Below are 12,977 nucleotides of genomic sequence, written 5' to 3'. Positions count from 1 at the left end.
CACAGCCAACAAAATGTGTCTGAGGAAAATTTTTCCATGGCACCTTTATAGAAGGGCTCCAACCAAAGCTGCCTAGTGATGGATCACCATGCACTTTTGAAAGTGAGAGGATAAAAGTGGAGAGTTTTCTACAGCACATATTTTGCACATGCAGTTATGTTTAATGCAGTATGAAATATAAAGCTCCAGAACTTTCACCTCTGGATGGTACTTCATAACTGCAGACAAAATCAGCCAGTGACTGAAAGAGGCTGTATAAAAGATCAGAGCACTATAAATTTCTTAAAACCTGGATTACTGAAGAAGGAAAGCACATTCCTTCAACCAAGGGGCAAAAACATTGTTTCCCTTTTCCCGCTCCGCAAACACAAAAAAGAAATAAACCCATTCTCTCTGAATAACAATTATCTGTATGGTATAGAACAGTACCCTCAAAAATGAGAAATTTTCTGTTTGTTAAATTTGTTAAACTCTCTACTGTCTTGTCTGTGAACAGGTCATAAAATTCTGATCCTCTGGCATGTGTTTATCTTTGGGCTGGACCAGATAGCTATGCAAACAATTTATAGAAGAAATTACCTACAGTTACTTGGGGGAATATTTGCCCTCTCTGTTTTACGTGGAGAAACAATAAGGGCAAGCATATACTTAGCAAAAAGAAAAACAAAAGGAGAAGCAGAGAGTCTCCTAAATGATATCAAGTACACAGAATGATTGCTGGATTTGTGTGGATTGATTTTCCCAAGTATCCTGAAACAAACAAGCCACTTCTAAACGCTGAAAAACTGCTGTGCAGAGCAAAGCAGAGGAAGAGGAGGAACTGCCGAGAGAAATTTGTAACTGCTCCAAACTACTTTGGAGATAACATACATAACTGAAGGACTTTCAATGAATGCCTGGGCAGACACATTCTTGCCGATCATGTTAGAGCAGTCCAAAAAATTATCAGTTTTTCTCTCTCTGCTGAAGGCTACCCTTGCAACTGAGATACGGTAACTGCCCATGTGAGTTCTCCTACTACATGCAGAGCAAAATATATCATTACTGAAGGCAGTAAGAATGTTTGTCTACACCCTTAGTCACAGGGGACCATTTAGTGACTCAGTAAAATTCCATAAACATCTGAAAGCTTGGATTTTTTATTTCCTACCACTTGACTATACAATAGCTGGAGAAGCTACTGTATCCAGCTCCTCTTTTCTCACTTCCCTATTAGTACTGACATGTTCACTACACCCCTGATTTGTCTTAGACTATGTATCAATACCATAAACTAACAACTGTCCCAGTTTGAAAAGCAATCTCAAGCCTAGCTCTTGATATAATGATGAACTGAAGTGGCCAGCAACTATGGCATCACTGACTGAATAGGTTTGGTGAGAATTCATATGGTGAAGACATCAAGTAAACCCCACTGGGATTCCTGATACAGGAAAATACTTAAGTGCTCAGTACTTCAGTGCTGTTGGCAATGAAAAACACACACAGCACTATTTTGTCTTTCAGACATCATGGCTCACAGAAAAACTAACTGAAATACTAGACACTTTTTTATGCTTCCTTTCACAGCTTTTTTGTCATTACTGTTGATAAGTTTATTTCTCCGGGAGTTAAGATCTGTCCCATTCCCAGCCTCAGTCAGACAAGTTATTTCAGCTAATAGTTAGTCAAGTATTCACTTTACTGACCTGTGCAACTTTTCAGCTGAGTTCAACCATATTTATTTTAGCTTCACAGGCAGCATGACTTCTTTTTTCAAGTAAATTTCTGTACTAAGCTTTGAAGTTTGAATGGTACCTTTCAGTTCCAAAATTGCAACCCTTTTATTCTCAGTTGTCTGTTTTTCCTCAAAAGTTTTGTCTTTTTATCCTTCAATGAGTTAAGACAGTACCATGCACTGAAATACTGTCTTATATGTTCTTCAACAGATATTTTGAGAACCTTTCATACCATTAGTCAGAGAGTCTTTTAAAATATCTGTGGACGATGTCCAAAGAGTTTTGGCCTAATTCAAGTATTTTTATTACCTCATGAAACTGCAGATATCCTGATTATTAAAATACACAGTGGATGTTCCATGAAGAAACATCATGATTTAGGCCACTGCTGCCATGCAAACAGAAATTTGTATTCTATTCTTTACCTTTGATCATCCAGTAATGACTGACATCTGTATATGCTCTTACTAACATTTTATCTAACGAAGAAAAATTTAATAGACAGCTTTAATGTGAAGAGTAATGTTTTCTGTAGAGCACCCTGATAGGATTTTCAAAGCCAGCTGAATCTTCAAAGGGTATGTGTTTGAGTTACAAAGCTAAACCTGTCAAAATGATAAAAGTAATTTTTAATTTGGTTTTCTCCCAGCTGAGAAACCGAATAAAAAGTAATTCAGTTAAGTGACAGGATGCTCATTTATTTGTATTTATCACACGACAAAATCTGTCACAGAATTTTTGACATAAGAGTAAAACCTCTTACAGGAATGCTTCTGTGTCCTTTTAAGTGCAACATTCATTTTAAACTTCATCTGGTTGCATATAAACCCATTCCTGAGCTATAGTCAACTATCCTTTCAAATTTTTTGACTCTTCTTATTGACAATTTATCACTGCAGAAAGTCCAAATCAGAATCAGAGGGGGGGGCACTGAAAGCACTGAATCAGAGGGGGGACCTCCTGTGGGTGGAGCACTGAAAGGACAAGACAGTGTCTACCTGAGACTGAATTCTGGTTTTCTGATGACTGTCTTTTCGATTCTGCTGTATTTCATTCACTGTTTTCTCTATTTAGAATGTGTTTTAACTCAAGGCCTTAAAAGACTTTTCTATCGCTCAAGTTTTATGATAGGGTTAAAAGCTCAGCTTATTTTATGAATTTGAAACACACTTGATCTCTCCAGAGCTCCATGTTAATAAAGGGTCTCTCATGGGTTTACTACAAAGATACAAAGGTTTCCACCTTTCCACCAAATGTAAACAGCTAACTTGGTCAACGCTTCATTAAAATTTGAGGCATCTCCATAAGGAAGTGGACAATTCAGTCTGTTTAACAGAGAGGCAGAGGCCTCTCAACATTTGCAAAGGAAGACTGATGCGTTCCTCCTTCCACTGACAGCACAGAGAAAAAGCCAGGGATGTCAGGCTCCTCTGTCCACTTGGGATCCAGTCTGCTCTTGTTCAGAGTGTGAAATTTGCATTCCTGGGTGTACGGTGGCTCAGCTTCAATGGAAAGAGGAAAGGAGACTCTTGCCCAGCATACACTACAGCCTCGTGAATCTTCTGGGATGTGGAAATGTGAATTCAAACTCTCCCAGACTGAGTAAGGCCTATATCTCCACATTCCCTCTTCCCCCCCCCAAAAGTGTTAGACCTAGAAGAATACCATACAAAAGGAAGTGGTAACACCACCACCAACAGGGAAGTTCCTTAAGTCCTGATCACCTCTGGCTTTTCTGGAGGATATGGGCAGAATCCAGCTACCTGTTCTCCTTTACCTGGGTCTCAGAAGGGTTCTGGGAAGGAGACAGGTTCTTTTCTCCTATAAAAGAAGCATTTTGGATCTTGCATGCGTAGTGAAAGCGAGGGACTTGGGTAACTTTCAGCATGAATTGTAAGGTGCGTGATTCTCCGATGGCTGCACCCTGTCTCAATGTAAGTAGGTGGATTGGATCGTTGTCTGAGAGGAAGTGGGGTGGGCAGGGGGTTGGTGCCTAGCTCTCAGATGCTCCTTCTATAGTCAATGGACAGAGAAATGTTCCTTTGAAGGAAAAATGAGACCTCAGATGGACCACCTGCCTTCTGGAAGTATCTGCCTTTCTTCATCAATCACGGAAGTATCCTAGAGAGTCCTTGCTGCAAACTACAGTGTTTAAATAAGTCCCTAAATTTTAGTGGGATGAATTCAGTGCATTGGTGAATCATTAGAATGGATTTTTTTTTCCGTTTCCTATTTAAAATAGGTTTTCTGGTTTGTTTCCTAACCTATGTCATAAACAAAAAGTTAAACTGATGGAGAAACGAAGAGCCAAGTATATCCCTACTATAACTCCATTAGCGTCAATGGACGAGTTTTATTTCCACATAATTCATCTGTAAGATGTTTTCAAGTGCCATGCCTACACAGCTTCAGTGTCAGACTTTAGCAATACATACCTGGCCAGCACAGAGCACAGTCACACTTCCTTTCATGGCCTAGGAGGCAGCTTTCCCTATCCTCTGACAATTAACAGATGACACTGAGAATGCTCACAGAGAGCAAGTCTGGGAAATTCTCTGCTTGAAGGCGGAGTGAGAGCAGCCTCCCCTCCTTATAAGAAAGTCTTTGGTTCCACCTTACACTTTTGCCAGCATTCTGTTAATGCTCTTACTCGTATTAGTTGAAAGCAGGCTATGATTCATTATTGATATGCCTAGACTAGATGTTGCTTCTCTAATGCAAAAATGGTCCCTGGACATCTTTCAGTCTCAGTACAGTAGAAACCCTGCAAATTTTCAGATGGATGAGGTACTTTAACGCCATTAATTAAACCTGTTACATTAAGAACAATCTGCCGCTAAAACTGCTTGGAAGTTGAGAGTTATAAGACAAAATATTTCACAGAGGCTGGTGTGGAAGTACAGTCAGTTTTAGTTGCTGCTTCTGGCAATATCTTTTTCAAGAGACCCAGAGTCCCCTCCACAACCAGTGATTTGACCCCGCTGTTTTCTCTGGTGTACAGTAGGTTTGGAAAACCCCTGTAAAGCAGGAGAATGTCTCTGTGCCTATTTTTCATTCACATATTTACTTCTACAGAAAACTTAGTGAGACAGTACACTTTAAGACATCTTAAACATTAATCAAATAAATGAATGACTGTACAGAAACAATAAATAATTACCTTCAAGTGTTTCTCCCTCTCCAGAAAGGGCCTCTCCTGCTCCAGAGGCATACAAGGCAGACACAGTCAATGCATACCTAGTGGCTTGGTCTAAGCCTTTCAGCACTTTAGAGGTAGTGTCACCTTTCACAGTCACTTCCTTAGTTTCACCTCCTGTAACTGGAGTGTATGTTATAAAGTACTGCTGCACTTTGCCAGGAGCAGCACTCCAAGACAGCTTCATTGTTGATGTTGTAGCATCAGAAACTTTCAAATTTCTTGGATTTCCTCGGACTGCACATGTGAAAAGATGTTGAAAAAAAGTTGAAGCAAGATTCATTTCTTAGTTTATTTTTTAGGTTGCCACAACATAGGACTTAATGCTGAAAAAATAATTCCTGAAGAGCCTGCACTAACACTGCTGCAGTATAACTTTACTATAATCAGGATCGTACAATTCCATTCCCACTCTCCTTAGGCAAAAATACCCAATAAAGTCTTTTTGCTCCTTTTTTTTCTATTAAAACAGGCTCAGTCCTGGAACATTTATACATACCAGCACCTGAATATATGCTCAACTTCAACATGCCAACATCCATGTTGAAGACACTGACACAGAATCAAGTCAAAGATCACCAATGAAAAATGTGAAATTAACACATTATGGTTTCCTAGAGAGTTCTTTTTGATGATAGTCTTTCTGGTTTCTAATATTTAAAATCTCAGTGAAGTTTCACCAGTGATCAGGACACTTGTACCGTCTCTGTACTCTTCAGATTTTGTTTAATAAGGCATGATACCGGTTAAAGGATCATACATTTTTATACAAGTTAAGGCTACAGTGATAACTTTGGTAAATTAAATGTTTCATTCATTCCTTGCTAGTCATTCAGAACAAAGTACAAACAGTGTCTGAATTTACTGAAAAGAAATATAATTTATATCATTGACAACATGAAAAATCATGAGGACAATTAATTAAACATACAGGTAGATTCTTCACCCGAGTTACCTTGCCATATTACGTGTTGCACGTTCAATAGACTATGTTTTAAAATTAAATGTTCCAATTTTGATAAATTATCTTGTCTTAAATTACATCTCAACTAGGCTTGAGTAATTTTATAATTCCCCGTTCATCTGGGATAATACATACAGCCAATATGGGTTATTCTCTTTTCAGTATGAATATGCCAGAATGCAGGGAGTTCTTCTCAAGTTTACTACGTTCACAGCATTGATCATGTACCTTCATCAGTTTTTGCATATCCATTCAGCGAATTCCCAGGCCCAGATTGATACTCAGGAATAACAGACACTTCATATCTTGTATCTTGGATCAAGTTCTGCAGAGTAGTTGATCTTTCGTTTGCTGAGACAGTCACTTGTCTCCTTTCTCCTCCAGTAAGTGGTCTATATACAAGCCTGTACCGTAGGACATTTCCTGGAGCTGGAGTCCAGCCAACTACAAAGCTATCAGTAGTTTCATCTGTTATCCTTAAGTTTCGAGGAGCACCTTTAACTACAAAAAATATACACATATAATTTGTAAATATTTGCATTTAATCAAGTAGTATCTGAAGTGAAATCATTCCAACCATTCTGTTAGCTCATCCCGGTTACCAAAACAACAGCTTATATTGCTCTCCCATTGTTTTAAGGTACACAAACCATGAGTCATTTCTGAAAATTTAGGGTCAGAGTTACAATCAGCAGTGCAACAAAGTTGTCCCCAAAAGTACATTAATCCCAGTTTATACAACCGCTTCTGAAACTTAAGACAGTCTGATCGCATTTAGTGGTAACAGTAGAACTGAACTGTGTATGGGATATTTGGGCAGAGTGGGGAAATTTCTTAACACAACAAATCATATAGGTTTCTTTGCTGCTGCGGCCATTTGCTTCTGCATCACCTCCATTTACAGATACACCTGACTACACACAAGCAGCTCTCCTATTTTAAAGAAATGACCAAGGTAAATGCAACAGGGAAAAAACACCAAAACAATTCTATTTCTTTAAGTTAAATTTTCACAACAAAAAATATATTCATTCAAATATGAGTTGCACCTAATGGTTAAAAAAGGCTTCTCAATGAAGTCTCGAACTCAAAGACAAGAAATAGCTTGTTATCCCAGAAATTAAGGAAAAACTGTGGTGAATCATTTAACCTAGCCTGCTCCTTGACAAAAGATATAGCAGCTCAGGTCATTTCATATGAACTCAGTGGGCACACCAAAGAAGGACTTGACTCTTTCAGTATACATTAAGATCTACCGTACTGCAAGTTCACTAGCAGTATGTAGCATTGTCATTTGGGCAAAAAAAGTTTCGGTTTTTTTAATCTTTAGTATCTAACATATAATTCACAAGCACAATACTCAATTTCAAATTCTTTAAAAGCCTGAAACCAAAGTTTGTTGCCAAGAAAGCTGTCTGGCCCAAACTGTTAGCTAGATCTGCATGGAGAGCTTCTGACGTTTACATAATTGCAGAAGAACTCTGTCTTCTCAGACATGTTGGGATTTCATCAGACCAAGATGCTGACAATTATTTAAGGCAGTATCAGTTACAACATGGGAACACTGATTATTTTTATTAAAGCTATTCCTTCTCCTGTCCCTTACACTCACAAGCTACATATTCTATCAGCCAACAGTTTGTCTGTTTTCCTAAGGGAAAGTTACATGTGGCCAAAACATTCTGACTGGTACAGTTATGGAAATATGCACACCAATAGCGAAACTTGCATCTTCCAAACTTAACATCCAAACTAAGCTATTTTATAAATGTGTATTTCTATCAATCCTAAGAGGAAAGAGCAATTAACGAATTTCTATGTTGTTTCTTTTGCTCCCTTGGAACCATTTACGTCACCAAAGGTCACAAATGACAGCGTGGAATAATGAAAAAGAGTGGATCAATATTTTAAAAAGCATGATTTAGACTAGACTGAGTATTCAACTACTGGAATAGAAAATCAAATTTACTGACATCCTTCTACTTTAAATCAGTGGAAATGCATCGTGGCAATTCTATCAAGGAAAAGTACAGCTACTGTGCTTAAATTTACAGCCATTGATCACATAAACTCACACTGACATTAATGGAAGTTTTGAATCAGTAAGAGTTATTGGATCAGACTCATGAAGTTCTGATGAGAAACAGCTGACCAAAACCTCAGCCCCCTTTAAGCCTATGGTACATAAAACAGAATTTCTATTAATGTAAATTAGATGTAGACACAGCGAATTACATAGGGACATGCTTGACTTTAAACTTATTAAAGTCAATATGCATTCTTGCATCAGAGTCATAATTATTAAATAGAATAGAACAGAATAGTTTAGTTCAGTTGGAAGGGACCTACAATGATCGTCTAGTCCAACTTAAGTGTATATTAAGATTAATAAATGTCAATAAATTTACTACTGACAACAAAAAACTTCATTCGAAAATAGGCCACTGCAGAGAAACACAGCATCCATCCAACTTTCAGGGAAAATAAAATCCAATCTTAACAATTTAATGTTGGTCTGTTATTACAATTTTGTATCTTTACTAAATGCATTGAGAGACAACAGCAGTCTGCATAGCAGTACAGCTCCTCAGGCTTAGCTGGCTGTTCCACATAAATCCATTCTCTCAAAGCAAATTCTTATTTGAACGTATGACTCTCTGTGTCTGAGAATAATGGGAAGCCTACCTTCTAAGGTGGTTTCCTCTCCATCCAAGGGAGGGCCATCACCATCTTCATATTCAGAAATCACACTGACTGCATAAGTAGTTTCAGGTAGCAAGTTGGTGAGAACTGAGCTAGTACTTGAAGCTGGTACTGAAACAATGAATTCATCTCCACCGACCGCTACTTTATATTTAATGAGATAGGACAAAACCTCAGATCCAGCTGGAGACCAGCTCACTTTGAAACTGTCAGATGTTACATCAGAAAAGACCATATTCTTTGCAGGTACATAAGCTGTATGGAAATAAAAATGCACAGATGAGGCATACTTGCTAGAATATTTTTTAACACAAAATCTCTAAACTAAATGAAAGATGTCCCTCAATAATTTGATTTTTTCTAATTGAACAGATATTTTATTGAACATGCAACAGTATTTGTTTTCTATACTTGCTTATAGCTATCAAATTTCATGAAGATCATAGCTAGGTTGTCTCAAATCATATGACCATGAGTAGAAGCACCAACTCAGTGATTTCTAGATCAAATGAGAACAGTCCATCTAAAAAAAATGTACTTATGAAAACTTAAGTTAGAATCTGATGATCAAGTTGGGTTCCCTCTTTCATACATCCCATGAACAGCAATAACATTATGCCCTCAATGGGAACTAAGAGTCCTTGGTTTTTTTCAGATCTAGATTAGAAATAGGACAAAATAAATCCCAGTATTTTTTCAGGAATGGAGTCAAAGGGGAAACAAGGAACTTAACATGAGGCACAAACACAAACCTGACATCCTGGGCTTGTTTTTGTTGGCCTAGTCAGCCTAACAGTGGGGATGTTAAGACTGCTTGAGCCCTCTAAAACAAAGGCTGCTTTGCTGGTTTGTTCCTCATAGCTATCCTGAAACAAAAGGCTTATTTTTAAAGACAGTGGGGTTTTCAATACTGGGGACTATTCAGTGTTAGTGTTCTACTAAACATAGGTAGGGTCACTGAGGGTGCAACTAATCATAAGTAACTTTAGCTGACCAAAAGTTGGTCATTTAAAAATCTTTTAAATATTAAGTATTATCCAAGCTCAGAAAATTTGGATGCATGTGAAGACTTTCATGTGCTACTTCATTTCAGTCTTTCAGTTAGATTGAGATTAATATCACCTAGCATCTGCTGTCTCAAATTGTCTTGTCTAAGCCCATTTCAGAGGGTCATTCATTTTACCCTAAAAATTAATCAAATCACTCTCTGGAGGTGTCAGCATTGCTCCATTGCCTTTGAAATTCTAAAAGACAAACTTAGCTACCTCATTTTGGACAGCTAAAGAAGAATGGCCCTAGTAAGCAACTGTTTTACTCAAGACATTGAGTCTAAGAGCAGAGCACATCCACTAAGGTCATTCCAGATAGACACACATTTTAATAGCTTTCCAGGTACCTAGGAGGGGACGGAAAAAAAATATTTCTCCAATAATTTTTTCATTGCCATTTCTCCATTAAATTTCCCCTGTTGCTTTGAATATGTTTGAAAATGAGAACCAAATCCCCAGTTACTAAAATTAGTATTTGTATATGGACAGTTTCATCAGTATCAATTCTTTAGGTAACTAAAAGCACAAAACATTGGTTCAGATCTTTTTTGATTGCATCTTCTACATTTCTCTAAGTAATAGTAGTTACTTACATTTTTTCCTTATAGCAGCTAGTTCCTGCTCAATCCGTAGGCAGACAGACTGTGTAAGTTCAAATGATATTCTTTGAAAAGCATCAAAATCTTCCACTGTGTAAACGTGGGTTTCAGCAGGAGGTGATGCAATTGCTTCTAACTCTGTACGCACTGCATCCTTCACACCAACAGCAAATATTTCTACATCTGCATCCCTCAGCTTTATTGCAGGTTCTTTAAAAGCATCTGATGATTTTCCATCAGTAATAAGAATCATGACTCTCGGCACATTTGGTCTTGATCCTTTGCTGGTAACAAATACTTTCTCCCTCACATATGTCATCGCTTTGCCTGTGTTGGTAGATCCACCTCTGTAGGGGAAGCTGTTAATAGCCTGAATTATGTCTTCCACTCTGTTGTATCTGTTCAAAGAAAACTCCATATGGGGATCTCTGCTGTACTGGACAAGACTTATCTGTACTTTTCGAGGCGATATCTCAAAGCTTTTAACTAACACTTCCAAAAAGGCTCTTACTTTAACAAAATTGGCGATACCGATGCTGTAGGAACCATCCACTAAAAACACAACATCAGCTTTTACATCCACACCACGTGAGCATTCTGTAAAGAAAAAGTATCACCACTATAAACAGATATTCAATAGCCACAGCATTACAATTGCATCTGCAGTTCATGTATCATACCCAGTTTTTTATAAAGGAAATAAACCATGCTAAGTAAAGCTGTTTCTCATAAACAATACAGGTACGATATTAAAACAAACATCAAAGGTTTAAACAGCAAAAAGCTACCATGTGAAAATAGCGTAGCTCCTAACTCACCCACTTGAACTTTTACTTGTTGTGTTTTTTCCATTATCGTTATTGGCTCACTGGGGGTCAGTCCTTTCATTGCATAAACACTAATTTGATACTCTGTGTCTGGAGAGAGATCTTTAACATTCAGAGCAGTAGTCTGAGGACCCACACTCAGTACATGTTGTTTTCCACCAGCTATCATTGGAATGAACTGCAGCCGATAGCCAGTTATTTGGCTTGTGGATGGATCCCAAGTGATCCTAACAGATTTTGAGGAAATCTGAGTGGCCACCAGATTTGAAGGAGGCTCCACCACTGAAAGAAATCAAAAGCAAACCCAAAATATTAATTATGATTATAAACAGATTTTCTTGCACAGTTTTATTTCTGTAATGAACTTAGTCAACTTTGCTTAATCTTTACTAAAAAATCATTATTTTTTTAGCATAAATAAGCATAAGTGAATTAGAGGACAGTCCAAGTGGGGCATCAGTGAGAGGGAGGGCAGAAATATGAACAATGCATTTGTGTTTCCCTGAGTGTAGTAGAAGTTCCAGGAGAAATGCTGTCTTGCTTTAATACTGTTTCAACCAGAAATAAAAGCTACACCCACAGAAACACAGTAGAGAGTGTGAACAAATGCAGACCTGAGCAGAGCAGTATAACAGTGGAGTCATATCTGCTGCCATTTTGGTCCAAGAAAAACTAGTTACTTAGAATCTTACAGGGCCAGAAAGCTGCAATGATGCTGCTTGACGTCTGTGTTTTCTCAGTATTCTCCAGGTTTTTTTCCTTGGCTCTTAGCCTATTACATATTCTGCCCCTTCACCAAGCAGGTTTTTTCCCTTTAGTACATTTTTTCCATAGAAGTGATTGATTGTATGAGACTGATAACTGCTCATCATTGTGTTGCCCTTGAAACTGTGGAATAATGGAGCTATTCCCAATCTACTGTGTCACATATTCTGTTCTCCTGCATTTAAATGCACAAAGCTGAGACCTGTTTTCCACACTCGCTATACGAGGCAACAGATCAAACTCCAGAAATAAAGCAAAGGAAGTGGGGATAGCCCCTTAAATACGCACCAGAATAAACTGAAGTCAATAAATACATTTATATAAAAGTATCTCACCTTCTTCTCCACTAACCAGTTCACCCAGTTGTTCATCAACACCAGAGCACACTTGCAAGATAATTTCATTCTGTATATCCACAATTCCATCAAAATTAGCCACATTGAATACATGCTTCAGTGAAGGCTGAGATGCAATTAATTTGAGTTCCTTTGCATCTGCTGCTTTGATTCCTAGAAGTTGCAATAGACAGGACTGTGTTAAGTGGCCATAAAATACAGACACCTGTGAATGAATTCATAAAGTATCAGAAAATCTTGGGGTAAAGCTGAGTTAAATTCAATGCTGTCTTCTGTTATTATCAATAATCAACCTACAAAATAACGATTAATGCAATGAAGTGACATACTCCATTTTCAACCTGAGAAAATGATGTGGTATCTTCAGTAAGGCCAAGGTTGAAACTATGCTTGTCAGTCATCTTAATCTCCATGTAGGAGCTACAGAATTACTATCAAATTAACACAACTGGTATGTTCCACTCTGGAGGACGCAAACAACACATTTCAAGGCATACACCTGGAAAGAGTGGCATAGCAAAATTCTTGAAACACAGAATCTGTAAAACATGTAACTTACTTCTTTAGGAATGTTAATATCTCAGTCATTAGAAAAACTCAACATACCCAAAGAAAAAACTTCAACCCCTATGTTGCGAAGCTCTCTTGCAGGAATTTCAACTTCATCTTGAGCTTTTCCATCCGTAATGACAATTGCTACTTTGGGAAAGCCTTTTCTTGCGCCAGCAGACTCAGTGAAGGTGTTTTGAACCAGGTAATCAATAGCCTCACCTAAAAACAACACCACAAGTTGTGTTTTA

At 37.9% G+C, this 12,977-nt stretch overlaps 1 protein-coding gene across 1 annotated transcript in view; it reads right to left on the bottom strand.

Moving 5' to 3' along the window:
* COL12A1 (collagen type XII alpha 1 chain) overlaps positions 1–12,977 on the bottom strand; it is a 100,554-nt gene that overhangs the window by 76,047 nt on the left and 11,530 nt on the right. Inside the window, exons 6-12 of the mRNA XM_059835443.1 lie at positions 12,784–12,948; positions 12,157–12,330; positions 11,048–11,338; positions 10,224–10,826; positions 8,564–8,836; positions 6,107–6,379; positions 4,879–5,151 (exon numbers count right to left, since the gene is read on the bottom strand). Of these exons, the coding sequence (XP_059691426.1) occupies positions 4,879–5,151; positions 6,107–6,379; positions 8,564–8,836; positions 10,224–10,826; positions 11,048–11,338; positions 12,157–12,330; positions 12,784–12,948 (2,052 nt within the window). The remainder of the gene's footprint in view (positions 1–4,878; positions 5,152–6,106; positions 6,380–8,563; positions 8,837–10,223; positions 10,827–11,047; positions 11,339–12,156; positions 12,331–12,783; positions 12,949–12,977) is intronic.

This window comes from Gavia stellata, chromosome 2, assembly GCF_030936135.1.
Source record: "Gavia stellata isolate bGavSte3 chromosome 2, bGavSte3.hap2, whole genome shotgun sequence".
NCBI classification, from domain to species: Eukaryota; Metazoa; Chordata; class Aves; order Gaviiformes; family Gaviidae; genus Gavia; species Gavia stellata.
This window is presented reverse-complemented; position numbering and strand designations above follow the sequence as displayed.